The following is a 20,013-nucleotide window of genomic DNA, read 5'->3' on the forward strand; positions in this document are numbered from 1 at the left end:
CGACCGCGAGCTCATTGGCAATTGGGCAGAACAAAGAAAAAGACCGTTTTGCCCTTCCCTTTCTTGTTTTTAAGAAATTTTCCTATATCTAAATGCGATGATTTAGAAATTTAATGTTTTTAGAATTCAATTTAATTCGACAAGAAAATAAATATTGTGAGAATGAAATCAAGGTAGAGAAGGGGAAGACCTGACTGAAGAAATCAAATCAAATCAAGGAAGAGAATGAGGTGGGGAATGGCGATCGGCGATTCCCCTCCTTTTCCCCTCATCTCTAAAACTAAAAATTTCAATTTTTTTTTTCACAAAAAATGTGAGTTATAACCTACTTTTCCAATCAATTTGAGAAATTTTACAAGAATTATTATAAGTGAAAATTTGACATTCTCGTCGCATTATATGTTTTCTTAAATTTAATTTTAGTAAATTTTGAACATTTTCAACACATAAAAATATATTTGGGAGGGGCGCGCCATACTAAATTATACTTATTTTTCTATTTTTTTACTTTGAAAGTCAATAAAAAATGGTTTCGGATCCTAATATATGGTAGAATCACATTCATAAGTCTTGCAACATTTTCCTTAACTTCCAAACAAAATATTTCCTAAAACTAAAAATTTCAATTTTTTCACAAAAACTATGAGTCCCACGTTTTCTAATCGATTTGGGAATTTTTACAAAAATCATTATAAATCAATATTATAGTCCTTTTCGTCACATCGTATGTTTCTTAAAATTAACTTTAGCACATTCTAAACATTTTCAACACATAAAAATATATTCGGATGAGGGACTCTATTATATATATTTTTTAAAATTTTAAAATTAATAAAAATTGTTTCGGGACTTATAGATGGTAGAATCACAATCAAAAGTCTTGCAACATTTTCCTTAGCTTCCACGCAAAATATTTCCTAAAACTAAAAATTTCAAAATTTTCACAAAAAGTGTGATTATAACCCACTTTTCCAATCGATTTGGGAAATTAAAAGAATCATTATAAGTGAAAATTTGAGTCATTCTCGTCATATCATATGTTTCTGAAATTTAATTGGAGTACATTTGAACATTTTCGACATATAAAAATCTATTCATTAGGGGGCGCTATATTAAATTATATTAATATTTTTTTTTAACTTTAAAAATCAATACTAATGGTTTCGGACCCTAATATATGGTAGAATCACATTCGTAAGTCTTGCAACATTTTCCTTAACTTCCACACAAAATATTTTCTAAAACAAAAAATTTTAATATTGTCACAAAAACTGTGAGTTATAACCCACGTGTTCCAATTGATTAGGGAATTTTTTGTAGGAATCATTATAAGTGAAAAATTTAGTCATTTTCATCGCATCATATGTTTCTTAAAATTAATTTTAGGACATTCAGGACATTTTTTCACCTACAAATATATTCGGTAGAGGGGGCGCTCTATTAAATTATATTTATTATTTTTTAACTTTTAAAATAAATAAAAAATAGTTTCAGAGCCTTATAGATGGTAGCATCACATTCATAAGTCTTGCAACATTTTCCTTCACCTCCACGCAAAATATTCCTAAAACTTAAAATTTCAAAATTTTTTTCACAAAAACAGTGAGTTATAAATCAATATTCGAGTCTTTTTTGTCGCATCCTGTGTTTCTTAAAATTAATTTTAGGACATTCTGAACATTTTTGACACATACAAATATATTCGAGAAGGGGGTGCTCTATTAAACGGTATTTATATTTTAATTTTTTAAATCAATAAAAAATAGTTTCATAGCCTTCTAGATAGTAGAATCAGATTTATAAATCTTGCACCATTTTCCTTCACTTCCACGCAAAATATTCCTATAACTAATTTCAATTTTTTCACAAAAACTATGAGTTATAATCCACATTTCGATTTGAGATTTTTTACAAGAATCATTATAAATCAATATTTGAGTCCTTTCGTCAGATCATATGTTTCTTAAAATTAATTTTAGAACATTCTGAACATTTTCGACACGTACAAATATATTCGAGAAGGGGGTGCTCTATTAAATTATATTTATTTTCAATTTTTTAACTTTAAAAATAAGTAAAAAATAGTTTCAGACTCTAATAGATGGTAAAACCACATTCATAAGTCTTACAACATTTCCCTTAACTTCCATGCAAATATTTCCTATAACTATAAATTTCAAAATTTTCACAAAAACTGTGAGTTATAACCTACGTTTTCCAATAGATTTGGGAATTTTTACTAGAATCATCGTAAGTGAAAATTTGAGTCCTTCTCGTCACATCATATGTGACATCCCACATCGTCCAGGGAAGTGATCCTTAAATGTATATTCCCATCTTTACCTAGCACGAGGCCTTTTGGGAGCTCACTGGCTTCGGGTTCCGTCAGAACTCCGAAGTTAAGCGAGAAGAGGGCTAGAGCAATCCCATGATGGGTGACCCACTGGGAAGTTGCTCATAAGTTCCCAAAAACAAAATCGTGAGGGAATGGTAAGCCCAAAGTGGACAATATCGTGCTACGGTGGTGGAACGGGTCCGGGAAGTGATCTGTCGCGAGCCAGGATGTGACAATTTGGTATCAGAGCCTAACCCTGGCCGTGGTGTGCCAACGAGGACGTCGGGCCCCTAAGGGGGTGGATTGTGACATCCCACATCGCCCAGGGGAGTGATCCTTAAATGTATATTCCCATCTTTACCTAGCACGAGGCTTTTTGGGAGCTCACTGGCTTCGGGTTCTGTCGGAACTCCGAAGTTAAGCGAGAAGAGGGCTAGAGCAATCCCATGATGGGTGACCCACTGGGAAGTTGCTCGTGAGTTCCCAAAAACAAAACCGTGAGGGAATGGTAAGCCCAAAGCGGACAATATCGTGCTACGGTGGTGGAGCCGGCCTTGGAAGTGATCTGCCCCGGGCCAGGATGTGACATCATATGTTTCCTAAATTTAATTTTAGTACACTATGGACATTTTTTACACATAAAAATATATTCAGAAAGGGGCGCTTTATTAGTTTATATTTTTTTAACTTTAAAAATAAATAAAAAATAGTTTTGGGACCTATATAGTAGAATCGCAATCAAAAGTCTTGCAATATTTTTCTTAACTTCCACGCAAAATATTTCCTAAAACCAAAAATTCAATTTTTTCATAGAAACTGTGAGTTATAACCCACATTTTCCAATAGATTTGAGAATTTTTAACATAATCATTATAAGTGAAAATTCTAGCCCTTCTCTTTGCATCATATGTTTCTTAAAATTAATTTTAGTACATTTTGAATATTTTTAACACATAAACATATATTTGGGAGGGGAATTAATTTTTTTTTTTTTTAATTTAACTTTGAAAATCAATAAAAATTAGTTTAGGACCCTGATATATGGTCGAATCACATTCATAAGTCTTGCAACATTTTCCTTAACATCCACGCAAAATATTTCCTAAAACTAATTTTTTTTTTCTTCACAAAAACAGGGAGTTATAACCCACATTTTCCAATCGATTTGAGAATTTTTGCAAGAGTCATTATAAGTGAAAATTCACGTCCTTCTCATCGCATCATATGTTTCCTAAAATTAATTTTAGGACATTTTAAACATTTTTGACACATAAAAATATATTTTGAGGGGGTGCTCTATTAGTTTATATTTATTTTTTAATTTTTTTAACTTTAAAAATCAATACAAAATAGGTTCGGAACCTAATATGTGGTAGAATCACATTCAAAAGTCTTGCACGTTTTAACTTAAGTGTCTAAGTGTCTTTTTAGATGGGGGACTCTATTATATATTTTTTTAATTGAAAAATCAATAAAAATTGTTTCAGGACTTATAGCTGGTAGGATCACAATCAAAAGTGTCACATCCCCGCCCGGGGGGGGGGGGGACCACATCCCGGGCCCGCTCCACCACCGTAGCACGATATTGTCCGCTTTGGGCCCCGACCACGCTCTCACGGTTTTGTTTCTGGGAACTCACACGAGAACTTCCCGATGGGTCACCCATCCTGGGAATGCTCTCGCGCGCTACTCGCTTAACTTCGGAGTTCCGATGGAACTCGAAGCCAGTGAGCTCCCAAAAGGCCTCGTGCTAGGTAGGGATGAGAATATACATATAAGGATCACTCCCCTGGGTGATATGGGATGTCACAAAAAGTCTTGCAACAACTTCCTTAACTTCCATGCAAAATATTTCCTATAACTAAAAATTTCAATTTTTTCACAAAAAGTGTGAGTTATAACCCACTTTCCAATAGATTTAGGAATTTTTACAAGAATCATCACAAGTGAAAATTCGAGTCATTCTCGTCACATCATATGTTACCTAAATTTAATTTTAGTATATTATGGACATTTTCGACGCATAAAAATATATTCGAAAAGGGGTGCTTTATTAGTTTTTATATATACATTTTTTTAACATTAAAAATCAATAAAAAATAGTTTCGGGACATAGTAGATAGTAGAATCGCAATCAAAAGTATTGCAATATTTTCCTTAACTTCCATGCAAAATATTTCCTAAAACTAAAATTTCAATTTTTTCACATAAATTGTGAGTTATAACCCACATTTTCCAATCGATTTGAGAATTTTTAAAAAAATCACTATAAGTGAAAATTCGAGTCCTTCTCTTTGCATCGTATGTTTCTTAAAATTAATTTTAGTACATTCTGAACATTTTCAACACATAAACATATATTCGGGAGGGGGCACTATATTGAATTATATATATATATATATATATATATATATTTTTTTTTTTAACTTTGAAAATCAATAAAAAATAGTTTCGAACCCTGATATATGGTTGAATCACATTCATAAGTCTTGCATCATTTTCCTTAACTTCCATGCAAAATATTTCCTAAAACTAAAAATTTCTTTTTTTTTTTTTTCACAAAAACAGGGAGTTAAAAGTTATAACCCACATTTTCCAATCGATTTGGGAATTTTTACAAGAGTCATTATAAGTGAAAATTCACGTCCTTCTCGTCACATCATATATTTCCTAAAATTAATTTTAGGACATTTTTAACATTCTTGACACATAAAAATATATTTTTAGGGGGGGGGGGGGGGGCGCTCTATTGGTTTATATTTATTTTTTAATTTTTTAACTTTATAGTTTTGGGACTTAATAGGTGGTAGAATCACATTCAAAAGTCTTGCAACTTTTTCCTTAACTTCCACACAAAATATTTCCAAAAACTGAGTTCCAATCAATTTGGGAATTTTTACAAGAATCATTGTAAATCAAATTTCGAGTTTTTCTCGTCAATTTTATGTTTCTTAAAATTACTTTTTGTATATTTTGAACATTTTCGATACATAAAAATATATTCAAGCATGGGCGCTCTATTAAATTATATTCATTTTTCAATTTTTTAACTTTAAAAATCAATAAAAATAGTTTTTTGGATCTTGATAGATGGTAGAATCACATTTATAAGTATTGGACATTTTCCTTAACTTCCACACAAAATATTTTCTAAAGCAAAAAAATTCAATTTTTTTCACAAACATTGTGAGCCCACGTTCTCCAATAGATTTTGAATTTTTTTTCGAAGAATCATTCTAAGTGAAAATTTGAGTCATTTTTGTCCCATCATATGTTTCGTAAAATTAATTTTAGGACATTCAGAATATTTTCGACACATACAAATATATTTGTTTTGTTTGGGGTGGGGGGGGGGTCTATCAACCTATATTTATTTTTTCTATTTTTTAACTTTTAAAATCAATAAAAAAATAGTTTTGGAGCCTTATTGATGGTAGAATCACATTCATAAATCATGCAACGTTTTCCTTCACTTCCATGCAAAATATTTCCTATAACTCACGTTTTCCAATCGATTTGAGAAGTTTTACAAGGGTCATTATACGTGAAAATTCGAGTCCTTCTAGTCCCATAATATGTTTCCTAAAATTAATTTTAGGACATTCTTAACATTGTCGACACAAAAAAATATATTTGGAACAGGGGGCGCTCTATTAGTTTATATTTAATTTTAAATTTTAAATTTTTAGTTTTTAAATTTTAAATTTTAAATTTTTTAGCTTTAAAATCAATAAAAAGTAGTTTTGGGACCTAAATGATGGTAGAATCACAATCAAAAGTCTTGCAACATTTTCCTTAACTTCCACGAAAAATATTTCTTAAAACTAAAAATTTCAATTTTTTCATAAAAATTGTGAGTTGTAACCCATGTTTTCCAATATATTTGGGAGTTTTTACAAGAATCATTATAAGTGAAAATTCGAGTCCTTCTTGTCGCATTGTATGTTTCTTAAAATTAATTTTACTACATTCAAAACACATAAAAAGATATTCGGGTGGGGGCGCTCTATTAAATTATATTTATTTTTCTATTTTTTGACTTTAAGAATCAATAAAAAATAGTTTCGGACCCTGATATATGGTAGAATCACATTTAGAAGTGTTGCAATATTTTCCTTAATTTCCACGCAAAATATTTCCTAAAACTAAAAATTTCAATTTTTTCACAAAAAGTGAGTTATAACCCATGTTTTCGAATCAATTTGGAAATTTTTACAAGAATCATTGTAAGCGAAAATTCGAGTCCTTCTCGTTGCATCATATGTTACTTAAAATTAATTTGAATCTTCAAAAGTCTTGCAATATTTCCCCTAACTCCCACGCAAAATATTTTCTAAAACTAAAAATCTCAATTTTTTTTTTCTTTTCACAAAAGCTGTGAGTTATAACCCACATTTCCCAATTGATTTTGAGAATTTGTATGAGAATCATTATAAGCCAAAATTCGAGTCATTCTCGTTGCATCACATGTACACCCATCATCAATGAATCCATCATGATGTAGCACAACCAGAAATGTAAAACCTTTCTCTACCCAATCCTCAACCTCGAGCCCCATACCTTAACGTAAAAATGATACATTGTAAAGCTGCACATATATCCCCGTATTATTCTCTCTCTCATCATGTGTTTGCCATTCACTCTTTTTCGGACAAGGATGAAATATTTCAGCCAACTTCTTTTAAAAGAGACGAAATGAAAATCAAATCATTTAAACATACTCAAGATTGCGAATCACCAAATTCAATACGTAAGAGCCTCAAGTCCTGTGTACCAACTCTATTACATACGCCTACGTCTACCTCATCATCCATTTCTATATGGACGTACCCCGTGTCAACCACCACCCTGCAGGATGATGCTAGGTCATCATCCTCCCCACTACAAAGATAACACTTCTCGTATAGACCCTCCTTTGGAGCCAGATTTAACAAAGCAGACTTTGGAACTGACAACTTGTGTTTGCTGCCAGCAAATCCTTCCTGGTCCTTTGCAGTACTCATTATCAGACGATGCTGCCGACCCAACAGTTGTGAGACATACTTCATATCTCCCACAGCAAGGGCACGGCGAACGCGAGTAGAGGAGACTTGTCCTCTGTCTTTCAAATCACTCGACTGTATATTTATGGAGTATTCGTTCTTGTCCATAACAGAATTTATGATATATGCCTCAATGCCATACTCTTCACACAACCTCACCAGCTCTGTCGCATCACCCGCAGCTTTGTATCCAAATCGGTAGTTTTCACCTGCCACAATCAGTCATTGCAAAATCCATTTCAAACTTCAAAATATATGATCAAGGGTGTGTTTTTGACTCATACGAAGAAACACAATGGATTTCGTTAAATTAACTTACCTGCGACAACCCCACGCACTCCAAGCTCTTTCACTAATTTCTCAACAAATTGCCTTGGTGTTAGACGTCGAACACTTGAAAATTCAATCTGAAACTCTGCAGGTGCCATGTCACCACAGTACGGGGCCCAAGAGGAAAGAACCCGTTTGCGATCACATTTCGCAACTATGGGAGCTCTGTTCAATTGGTTTTTTTACAAGAATATAATTAGGTTCATTTAACAAAGCTTGAATTTCTATTTGAAACTATAACCACCCGAACAAGGAAATTGAGTTCCAATGTGCAGCTCATATCACAACAACAAATGACAATACCTTGGTTCCCAACCCAGTACTTCAGCCATTCCAACAAATGACAAAAGGAACGGAGGTCCAACTTTGGATGCTTGAATCGCAAGTTCTCGATGACCAATGTGAAGGGCATCGAATTTTCCCAGTGCGACTATTCCTCCTGGGAATGATAACAAAAGAGAACTAAGTTGTGTATCTTAAGATTAATACAGACAGTGCACCAAAGAAGTTAATATATAAAGAACAAATGGAAAGCCTTGTGCAGGAGGATACTAGGTGATATGCAGCAAACAACCAAAGGCACAGGTTCAGAACCTGTGAGGGAAGACCCAATAAAGGAACTTGGAAGTTTTCTTAATCCATAAACTATAAACTATACGTGTTCAATGTCAGTATAGGAAATTAGCTTTTCCAATTTTGTGGACAGTTTCTTTCCCCTCGTTTGCTCAGAAGTTGTTTAATTGACTTGAGACGTGGTTGTCTTAGAAGGTTTGCTCTCCTCTTGAAAATCGGTATCTCTAAAGCAGCTAGCTCACCAGATACACTAAAAGACGTGTCACAGTGTAGAAGAATCACAAATCGCAATATACCGCATTGGTGCTTGAAGAAGCAGCTGAAAGGAATTCTGGCACATAAGATGCTAACAAAATTCTTATGGATATTAAAGAATTATATATTGCATACAAATGCCAAACTAAGGAACAAGCTTGTATATATAACGTGATAAGAAAATGTTGGTGAGAAAGCGAAAAAGGGAGAGTAGAGGTGGGATGAAACCTGCGACAGAGGACAATCCTTCGGGGGGAAGCTCGCGTTCATCTTCTCGTTGGCTAAAGTAATCAACATTGAAACCATCATAAGAAAAATTGAATCAATTCACTCATGTTAATTCCTGCATTGTAATTCTAAACCAAAATGAATGATGACAATATAAGATTTTAACATACGATCAAGTTGTAGCAGGAAAACGATAAGGCAATCAAATGGAAACTAAAGGAATAAGACAAATTCAATCACAAGTAAAATGAAAGCTGAATTGCATAATTGAATGGATTTATAACTAAACCCAAAGGAGAAACAAAACAAACGGGAAAGGGAAGGGACAAGTAGTTGAGGAGAGTGGAGTACCTAAAACAATGGGAGAGGGCGGTAATGTTGGAGGAGGACAACTTAGAACAAGGAAGGATGGAGGAAAAAGGAAACCCCCTTGTGTGACTCTGTGTGTGAGAGTGAGCGTGAGAGTGAGGGAGGGCAGACGACAAGGATAGGGGTTTGAGAGGTGGAGGGCAGGGGCAGCGGCGGCGGTGGGCGATTCTGGTGTTGTAAGACCCTAAGCCCAAGACAAAGATAAAGCCGAAGCCTAGCTGCGGGGGGTGGAGGTTGAGGTGGAGCCGGTTGACGTTGGAGTCTCGAAGTCGAGTAGAAAGACGAGAGCAGCCACCACCACCACTCAACATTATTTGCCGACGCAAGCCTCACAACTCAACCCACACGCAAAACAAGCCTCCTCTGTCTTTGTTACTTGCGTTGGGCTGTCCGGATTCAGATCGTCTCCGGATCTGTGTCTCAGGATCCTGCGGACCAAGTCATCTTGGCCGTTTGATTAAAATCCTGCGGTCTAATTGAATTTATTTCCTCCCCTCCTCTGAATTCGCTGGTTAATTTTCTTGGGACGAAAACGTGGCGTTTGTTGGTAAGGAAGTGGAGCAAGACGCAAGGAAGGAGACTTACTTTGTCGACCTGTACGTTGTAATCAAAATTTTGGACTATTTCTTTGGTTTTAGCAGCCAGCCATGGCATCTCCTTCCCTGCTCTTTTCGGGAGGAGACTTTCCTACACCCTGGAATGCTACTGTGATATTCAAACCAATGAAACAAAGTAATGTGTTAAATTCCCCACATAACATTGTATCATTGGTCCAATGGTATCCCAGAGTGCAAGGAACTCTCTCTCTCTCTCTCTCTCTCTCTCTCTCTCTCTCTCTATTGCCTTTAAATAGTCTGCCATATAAAGTTCCTATAAGAATAACAACATTCCATACATTGTGGCAATGTCAAAGATTGAATTCATTCGTTCGTTCGTTCGTTAATGTAGAAAATCGAACCTGCACTATAAATAAGAAAACATATACATACTCGTAACATACATATTGGAGTAACTAGCAGCTCAGCCCAGCCCTACAAATTAACTAAGCACCAAATCCCTTGCAACAGCAAAACCTTTGTCACAGTTTCCATGCAGCAACCCATTCCTCGCCGATAAAAAAGAAGGGGGTTTACCATAAACAACAACACAGCTAACCCAACACCAACAGAATAATTCTATTACTTAATTAATCCTCGAGCTGTTCCGCCTTCCCCACCACTTCTTTTTCACCCTGTCAGCACTGCCTCCCTCTTCATTTCCAATCTTATGCAAAATCACCTTTGTCTCCCTTAGTCTTGCCCCGTAATCCTTCTTCCAAGCCTCAAACATCTGCTTCAACGTTCTTAGCTCTCGGTCTGGATTCAGACTCGCTTCCACTTGACCAGACTTTACCTCCACCAAGAACTTGGCATCGTCCCCAAAAACTTGACTCCTCTGATCAAACTCTTCAGTTAACCGGCTTATGACGCTCAAACCTGCACTCATTGGTCTCACCCCATTGCTATCTTGGCCTCTATGGTTACTTCCTGTATCCCAACTGTACTCACGGTCATCACTTGCATTCACTGATGCATCAGAATTTCTCTCGGAATCATCAATGGCTAAGCTCTTCTTTGCAATTGAGAGGCTGGATTGTAGGGATCTCATTTGTTTCTGCCATACTTCTTCCATGGATTTCATTTTCTGCTCATATTCCGACCAACGGCTCTCATACTGTTGGAGACGTTGGTGGAGGATGTCATTCTCCTCTTCCTTCTCTCGCAGGCCAGCTTCAGCCTTAAGAACGCGGCGCTGTAATTCAGCAAGGAAAGATGCCTTTACCAGCACATCATCTGACTCGTTAGCCTGTTTGAGATTCTAACAGTTAATTATTCCCATAAACAAATGGTGGATTCCGTGCCATCAAACAGAAAATATAGTACGAATTGGTGATAGTGCTTGCACAAACAACACAAATTCTCAAACAACATTTATGGCACTCACACCACACAGCAGTAATTGAACCTGATGAAAGCTATTATGAGGCTCATTACCGGACAGCGTGCAAATAAAATCCATATAAGATGGGCAATACCAAAAATTTGAAAGATACAAACATTATAATGTAGGTGCAAACGCCATAATGAGGTAATGAGAAGCTAGAATAGACAGAAGTGTATAGGACTACCTTCATGCTTCCGGGCTTCAACAATCCTATACTTCCTGAGCATCTTCTGACCAACCAGCCACGAAGAACTGCAAAGATAGCTTAAACTTAGACAAAATTATCAAATACATAGATGTTGCGTAGTATGGACTGCTTAACCTTTAACATGTTGACAAAGTCTGCACAAGTTCAACAGGATTGAAGAACCAAGCTAATATACCTGATTGTATCACGATTGATGCATCATAAATGTTGTTGAATTTCTTCCTTGCAAACCTGCTTTTCACCTGCTTTTGTATGACAACAGCAGCTCTATGCCTCTCTAGTAATATTGAGTACTCCTTCCTGGTTTTCTGTCCCCTGATAACTGCATCAAGTAAATTACAATAAATACCCAAATGCTTCTTGACAAAATTTGATATAGTTCACCAAAATAAACAATGAGCAGGTTAATACATGACTGGAGAGTGGTGATTCCTCTCCTCAGCTCCTTGAGGTAACACCGAGCTTGGTGTCCTCTAAAGCAGCTTTGAACACGTAAAATACCATGGAGTGTACGGTTTCTGGTGTCCTCAAGCACCCCAATCTGCATCAAATTTCCACCACTTTGATCTCAGTAAAGATTAACATGTATGAAAGATGTTCCCAACAGCTGACACAACCAATGATTTTAGTCAGGTTTTTAGATTGGTCAAATCTTGTATATAGATTTAAACACATCAAAATGTATAACAGTGGACAACATTCAAATATATGCATTAAAAGTGTTGGAACCTAGGCATGATGAAAGCATAGCCATACATTAGTCTTATCTCTACCCAGATGCACTAGTTTGACTGTCCCAAACAGGTAGCATAATCATTTTCCTTTCCTCAAACGCAATACATCAATTTACCTGTCCAGTTCGGAAAAATAACTTTGTATAGCCCACTTGATACATCTCTGGTAATATGTTGAACTGATGAAGAATAGCAACTGAAACACTAAGTGGATCCTGCGATGCAACATTCTCCAGCAGAAGAAAACCATATCTGATGCAAGGTTCAACAATGACGAAGCAAACAAAAATGATAAGATACTCGAGACAGGTATAAGGTATTTGAAAGACGAAACAGAAGTAAAGATATATTGTGTTGCCTTCTTGCAAACTTCTGGTGTGACATTCTGGTAGGAAAGCCAGATCTTGATATTCGAACCACTTCTAGAACTCCACAACATCTCAGCTGCTGCAGTACAAGTCCTTGCTCATATAGTCCAGGGGATTGAAGATTGTTGGGCTTGATACAACGTATGAAATGTGGAGTGGTGTTTTCTAGACGTTTCATCAATAGGAACAATTGACTCTAAATACCAACACAAATAAGTTAATTGAAAGAATACAGTTAGCAGATAGTTACTTCTGTATCTTATCACGATTATAATCTTTGTTAAATTCAAAGTCATGTTCTTAAAAACAGGAAAGCAGCATACCTTAAATTTTGTTGCAACACTCAGCTTCTGGGAGTCTACTCCACCACCTACTTTATACAAGGGACCAACTAAAGGCTTCTCAGGTCGATTAAGCATACTAGATGCAAATATCTGAGGAAGGTGGCATGAGCATGAGGAAAGAAGCTGAATAGAATCTAAATGCAGCAAGTCCCTGTTCTTTTCCAAAAATCCTGTTGTGTCATATGAAACCTGAGTGGAGGAGCAAGTCAAACAATCAACAGTCAGGCCAGCAAGAAAAAGTTAAAATAGAAAGCTTTTACTTTATTCTTTTTTCAGTACTATGAGATAATGCATAGAAGAATTGTTAGCACCCGAGCCTTGATTCAGAGTTAACGGGGTGGGTTGGGCTTCGAAATGTACACTGACATTTTCTTTATACCAGTTGTGCTTTAATATAATCAGGAGAAATTATGAAGAAAAAAGATTAAAATATTATTGCACTCTAGCAATTAACGAGAACATAAAACAACGAAAATCAATTAATCAAAAGGAGTACCTCTCCTGCATAATGACTGACAGCAAACAATTTGCCTCGTTCTCCTTTGAAACAAGAATTAGAGCTCAGATGTTGCTTGAGCTTGTTGGCAAAGGTCAAATCAGTACCATTTGGGAAGGTGGACTCCTCATCTAACAGAGACAGTAATCCTAACGGTCTCTGCATTTATGTCACAAGAAGTTCAGGGACACACATACTGTAAATTTAGTTCTATCTACTAATTGGGACAAGGGACCCAAGCATCACTAACTTTATTGGTTATCATCATTAAACAAGAGACAACTGTAAACGGAAGGAAAGGGAAAAGGCTCAGTACCTTTTCGAAAAGACCAAGACAATCTTGGTTGTCTTCAAATTCAACTTTTGTCCAATCAATTCCGTCTTGGATATATTCCTGACAGGAATAGATAGTAGTCAATAAATTAAGCATGTGTTCTGCTCTAATTAACTCTTCATGCGATTATTCAGTCCAAGCACAAATGTACCAATAAATTAGGAATCATTTAAGAATTTGGTTCACACAGGGCAAGCATGATGTACTTATCATTGGTTTAATAACGTATCTTGGTTCCTTCACCTCCCTATATCTTGTTTGCTTTAAATAATTACTTGATGAACTAAAGTGGTAAATATAATTGTGATGGCATGGTTGCTTTTAAATAGGCACTGGCACTGCGAATTATGGTTTTCTAGTCTAATGAAATTCTGTGGAAGCAATAAATATCTAATTAGAACTCGATGAAACCCTGTGGAACAGAGGAAGCAAAGAATAAACAAGTCTATATTAAATTCACAGTTAGAATGACAAGAATGGGAAACTTACATCCTGCTCTAACTTGAATAAGTGACGATTGAAGTGTTGTTGCAATCTCTCATTTGCATAATTAATGCAGAACTGTTCAAAACTATTTCTCTACAGGGAAAAAATAAAAGAACAAATGTTCAGTTAAAAAAAATATAATACACAAACAGAGATCCAATTAAAGCATAAAGAAAACATACATCAAATGATTCAAAACCATAGATATCAAGAATGCTGATAGATCTGCCAGTACGCCGTTTTCCTACTGCAAGTGATTTGTTAATTTGTTCAACCAACCACTCAAACAAACATGCATAAATTGACTTTGACAAAGCATCTCTTGTGTCGATGGCCTGAAAAAAGCAAAGACAGGATTTAAAGGGAGGACATGAAAATTATATCACTATGCTTAGTATGGTTTAGTCAACAATGAATGAAACCTGCCCAGTCGTTACGGAACCAAACACTAATCATCTGAATTCTTTTGTACAAGTGATCTGAGAGAAAGAGAGTCATTTTTCTTCCAAAAGTTTGCCTGAGCAGGTTGGAACATAATTTTAAAAAGAACTTGACAAGTCGATAACTATTGACGATAAATTAGCTCGGGATCTTTTTTATTTTCAGGGATCTGGTCCATGATCCAATTGGAAAATTAAATTACAATAGGTCAATCACAATAAATGTCATTTGAAGGACATATATAGAGGAATGTCGTGATTTAAGTTCTTCCTACTTCAGGGATTGACTCTCCAATCCTATGTTGTATGTATGATTTATACAACCTACAAGATAAGTATTAACTCTCTTTGAAAGATTTCTTACCTGAGATTGCGTTAGCTTCTGGACGATACTGTCATTACCAACTCTCATTTTTCGAGTCGATAAAGCAAGCTTAAGTTCATCCACACCACATCCAATCAATTTTGCGACATTGAACAGACCTGAAAATGAAACTTGAATCATTATTGACTTCATGAAACTCATTGAACCAATGAAAACCAAGACAAAATAAACTAGAGTCAGAAAAATATACATCACAACCACAGCCATATTTATCTCTCACACCTCTCAAATAGTTTTCACATTGCACAAAAAAATAAAAATCCTCTCTTTCAAAAGGAATCACTAGAATACAACAAATCACAAAACTTCCAGGCAATCTGCCTTGAAAATCCTTTAAAATGTAAATAACAGTACAAAGCATTGATAGGGATATTGAAGCCATATATCAATGCTTCGTGATAACACCACAAGTATTACACTTAGCTAAGCCATATATTTTCTTTCATTCTATCCTCTCGAAGATTGTTACCTTCATCTTCTACAGGTTCAACATGATTTTCGTTATCAATCACACTAAATGAGATGTTTCCCAGCCACAAAACTGCAGCAAGCATTGCAAATACACTTTGTTGGTCTTCCTTGTTTATATGGACAACATCTAGAGCTTCCTGAAAATGGTAAGATCCATAGTGAGTTCACGTGCACATGATATTTCATAATGGTGAAATGGCGAAATAGATGTCTACACTACAAATAGGTATTTGTTGCATAAAATAGGAAATAGTACCTTCACCACACTGAATTCTTCAGCATCATTAACCCCAGTAATGGAATAACAATTGCTTTGCTTCAGATATTGATACTCATCTGCACTCTTCAAGTTCAGCATCTCTGTGACAGACAGCCAAAGAAACAATATATTGAATCACACACAAGCAAAACATACGTAGACGCCAATTAGCATTATGAGTTTGTGGGTTGAGGGGTCTTTGTGATTCTCATTTATATACAAAGCACGCATGAGAGTCATCAGCCATAAGTTTTTAGCTGAAGCTATAAGAAGAAGACATAATGGCCAATATGAGTTAATACAAAATTGCCTCTAATATAATATATTATACCGTATCTTGTATAATGTTAAGTGATATATGAAGAAAATAGAAAAGGTAATCAGAATTATTAACCTCTAAGAGCAGGAGGAGCTCCAGCACAAAGCTGATAAAATATATGATAGGACCTTTCTCCTTCAGTGCATTGGACCACTCTAGACTGTTAAAAGTTTCAATTAGACAATGCACTTGTATGAAAAACTGAACAAGCTACAAACAAGGATCAGAGGAAGGAATGATTACCTTTTCAAGCAAAACTGTGTCATACAGGGGAAACAGACACAATAAAGAGTCAGTCTAGATATCATTTTAAAAAAGAAACATATACGCAAATAGAATTCACTCCGGAACCTTAGCAGTATGACTGAACTTACAAGTTTGAATATTGGCACCAGAAATTTTTCCAGTTTCACTGAAGTGGATTTCAATCAATTTTCCCTGCAACAATTTTGCTGAGAGTTATCAGTATTGCTATGTGAAGGGTAATTAAATATACACCAAACATCTGTCTTCCCGCCTTTCCATCCTTGTCCCTTCTCCCTATCTCTCCTCCTCATCCCCCTCTCCCTGCCTCTCCTCCTCCCACTTCTCTCTCCCAGCTGCACTGGCCATGGCCATGGCATGGAGGTTTTTCCTCATGGCATGGAGGTTTTTCCTCTGCACCATGGCCAGACTAGAAGGGGTTCATTTTTCTTAATTTAATTTCTTTCTATTAATTAATAAAAGTAGAAAGAAATGAAACAAATAGAAAGAGCATTCATGTGAAAAACTGAGAGCTTACAAAGCGACTTGAGTTGTCATTTCTCAATGTTTTCGCATTACCAAAGGCTTCCAGTATAGGATTAGTTTTCAAAATTTCATGCTCTATTCCACTTCCACCTCCAAGTGCAGCCAGATATTGCATTGCTATCTTTGCAGTTTCAGTTTTTCCTGCTCCACTTTCCCCACTGTATGGACATGAAAAATAGATGATTGGATGTCAAAGAGGCCAATTCTATACATAATTTCTATACATATCATATATGGAGATAAAGAATTCATTAGGGATGCCGCAGTAACATCAGATATCTCAGGTGCTACATCATGAATGTTAAAAATGATATTACTTAAGGGAAGAAGAGTTGATTTCCTAACAAAAGGTTCTTTTATACTCCTTAAGCAAGATCAGGAAAGCTGTATTTTAGACAATTTATGATTCTGTCAACAATAAAAGGCCGTGCTTGAACCATCTGATTCATTTGACAATTTTATTCTTCTTACTGCCTTATTTGTTTGTGTTATTTTGTATGTTTGTTCGAGTGATTTCATTAATATGTCTTTTCTTATGATGTCCTTAACTGTGGTGCAGCTAGCATGTAGTTTGGATCAAATTCACTCATTTAAAATACAATGTTAAATGGAACAATTGAATACAGAAATGAAAATGTCACACTTTACTAACCTTATGATTATAGACTGATTTACTTCATCTAAAAGAAAAATAAGAGAAGGTTAGAATCTACAAGTTAATGACACTAAGCAAATGTGTTTTGAACTGCTGAAAATTCCATCATATAAATTGTGAAATAGTAAATCCACCTCGAACCATTTCCCGAATGGCTGTGTCTGCAATGGCATACACATGTGGATTTTCAACGGCTTTACGCTTGTATGCTTCAATGTATTCATTCCCATATAAAGAAACTCTCTTAAAGGGATTGACAGCAACCAACACTGGTCCTGCTTTTGTCTGAAATAGACAAGTATACCCACAAAAGCATTTATTAAAAGAAGGAAAACTCGGAAGTAGATTTCAAAGTAGAAATACCATATAAACACTTACATAAATCATATCTTGATTGTATCTATACTGAAGATTGTACAACACTGATGGCTCATTTAGGTAACTAAGTTGCATGAGATCAGCCACACCATCAAGGATATCTGGATTAGCTGAAACCAAATCTTCAGTTTTTACTGTTACAACCTACACGTGAATAAGAAAACTTTAAATTAACTCAAAAATCAAACTAGTATCACATCGTACTTCCATAGTTTTCAAAAGGTGTCTTACTTTATCGTTAGGGAGTGATATAACAGATTGAACGCCTGAGGTCGACAATATTCTCCCCAGTTCCCAATTCCCATTTGGCAGTTGGAACCAAGATTGAAGCTTCTGAAACAAAAATTGTAATAAGCTATCAAAATCAACTCAAACCATTACCAAATAATTACAGCTAATTTTTCATAATCCCATGGCCTTATATGCTGTCAACAGATTCAGAATAGAATTACATATGCTTTCATGGACATACAGAAATAATGAATGTGAATTACAATACAAATGGGATACTAGTTTGTTCTACACCTTCAGGCACACACCATAAATTCCTATATACATACAGACATTCAAATATGCAACTAAAGGACATAGGTATAATAATACAGCACATATGCATTTACATGATTGTGTGTATGCATAGATGATTATATGAATATCCATAAGAAAGTATATGCAAACTAACAAAAGAAAAAGGGCAAATAAGAACCCTGATTTTGCAGCATATGAGCAAGAAGGTGAAGATTCTTTTTCTTTCATTCTACCAAAAAGCAAATTTAGCTCGAATTTCAAGTGCATGACTAAATACCTTCTTCACAGCATAAGGATTGGCGTCACCCCACCTACTTTCCCTATGGGATGAAGATATTGAAGGCATAAATGGAGCAACATAATCCAAGTCTTCATCACCCCTTAAGGGCCTGTCTTCGATGGAGATTGTGTTCCTGCCATATGGTGAATCGTCTACCTGTTCCAAGTCGCCAAAAGGCCTGCTACTCCCTTCAACCCCCTCAAAACCACCATTTTCTGGAATACTCGAGGAGATGACATTGCTATTTCCCAATTTCCCATCATTGGATTTTCCAAATCGATCAGAAGCTGGTAGACCTGAGAACCTAAAATCTCCGGGCAATGATTTGATTGACTGGAAGGAAGGTGGGGCCCTGGTTTTCTGCAACATTTCCTCTATAGAGTTTCTGCAACCTTCAAGATTGAAAACCAAATAATACTGAGATCAAGAGGCTTACTTTTTCAACAAAGAAAATAGGCTTATTGAACTTTAGCAAGGTCCCACGGGATGACTTATCCAACGATCTCAATGGAGGGGACCATAATCCAAGATACAGACTACACTACTTTTCTCTTATCAGCCACCAATCGCATGTCCAACGCCAAATGATGTTTGGTAGGATCCTCAAAGAAACTCAAACTGATAATGGTACCAAATATCCAGAAAATTAATCTAAGCAGAGTTTATCTGAAGAACCCTAATACAATCTCATCTTTCAACACTTTGTAAATAAATAACTGAATCTTGGAGCAATGCCTTTTAGGAAATAACAGATCTTTTCTTCCATGCACCGTTTGGTTGCTGAGAAATTGAATAAAATAAAAAGTATGGTCGAGTCGCAACAAATCGTCTTGACTTAGTCAACTCAATGAATTCAAGCTTTCAAATAATAACACAAAGAAGCAAAATTTTAACATACAGGAAACTCAGATTACCCTTTTGTTTACTTCATTCATCTACTAGGAAAGTAACCACCAAATTCAAGCTTAAAACACAAAGAATTACTCAAACTCGAACTGATCCACTTACCTCGCCGAAAAAGTGAACCCACTTGGGAATTCGACCGAAACCCTCCGATCAATCGTCGAATACCCTAAAAATGTGGTCAGAGACTCAGAGCTCAGCCAAAAGTTCAAGGCAAAAAGCCTAATAATTTGAGAGAATGTGAGGAGGAAGATAGATTCCTTTCAGGAAAACCCTAATAATTTGAGGGGGCAAACTGTTGAATGCGAGGCGACATTATGTGTTTGGATTGTGAGAAAGTGAGAAGAGAAAAGGAGAGACAATGCAAAGGCTTGTGGAGACTGGAGAGGAAGCAGCTTTTTTGGCTCGTTTTTCACTGCTCCACATGAATCCCTGATAAAAGAAAAATCGGAATTTTTAAAATTTGAATTTTAAATGGTATTAAAATTTTATTTTTATGGTGTTTAAATTTCGGGGGTTTG

The 20,013-nt window shown here is 35.7% G+C and overlaps 2 protein-coding genes across 2 annotated transcripts; both read right to left on the reverse strand.

Annotated features, from left to right (window-relative positions):
- Window positions 1–7,031: 7,031 nt before the first annotated feature.
- On the reverse strand, window positions 7,032–9,737 carry LOC137731881 (FAD synthetase 2, chloroplastic). Its single transcript, XM_068471126.2, has 5 exons — window positions 9,115–9,737; window positions 8,764–8,816; window positions 8,011–8,146; window positions 7,697–7,872; window positions 7,032–7,586 (listed from the first exon to the last, which is right to left on the reverse strand). Exons 1-5 carry the CDS (start codon window positions 9,441–9,443, stop codon window positions 7,057–7,059), a joined length of 1,224 nt encoding a protein of 407 aa, XP_068327227.2. The 5' UTR covers window positions 9,444–9,737; the 3' UTR covers window positions 7,032–7,056.
- Window positions 9,738–10,028: 291 nt separating this feature from the next.
- On the reverse strand, window positions 10,029–19,899 carry LOC137730980 (myosin-1-like). The gene is made up of 24 exons (XM_088687481.1): window positions 19,598–19,899; window positions 18,587–18,981; window positions 18,013–18,114; window positions 17,782–17,925; window positions 17,538–17,688; window positions 17,401–17,428; window positions 16,741–16,906; window positions 16,334–16,397; window positions 16,203–16,216; window positions 16,035–16,119; window positions 15,638–15,741; window positions 15,380–15,518; window positions 14,890–15,008; window positions 14,268–14,420; window positions 14,089–14,178; window positions 13,582–13,659; window positions 13,266–13,424; window positions 12,749–12,958; window positions 12,416–12,621; window positions 12,174–12,309; window positions 11,735–11,864; window positions 11,499–11,645; window positions 11,300–11,367; window positions 10,029–10,977 (listed from the first exon to the last, which is right to left on the reverse strand). The coding sequence occupies exons 2-24, from the start codon at window positions 18,956–18,958 to the stop codon at window positions 10,315–10,317; spliced, it is 3,528 nt and encodes a 1,175-aa protein (XP_088543607.1). The 5' UTR covers window positions 18,959–18,981; window positions 19,598–19,899; the 3' UTR covers window positions 10,029–10,314.
- Between the last annotated feature and the right edge of the window lie 114 nt (window positions 19,900–20,013).

This window comes from Pyrus communis, chromosome 16 (assembly GCF_041283825.1).
Source record: "Pyrus communis isolate YQ-2024b chromosome 16, ASM4128382v1, whole genome shotgun sequence".
Classification (NCBI taxonomy): domain Eukaryota; kingdom Viridiplantae; phylum Streptophyta; class Magnoliopsida; order Rosales; family Rosaceae; genus Pyrus; species Pyrus communis.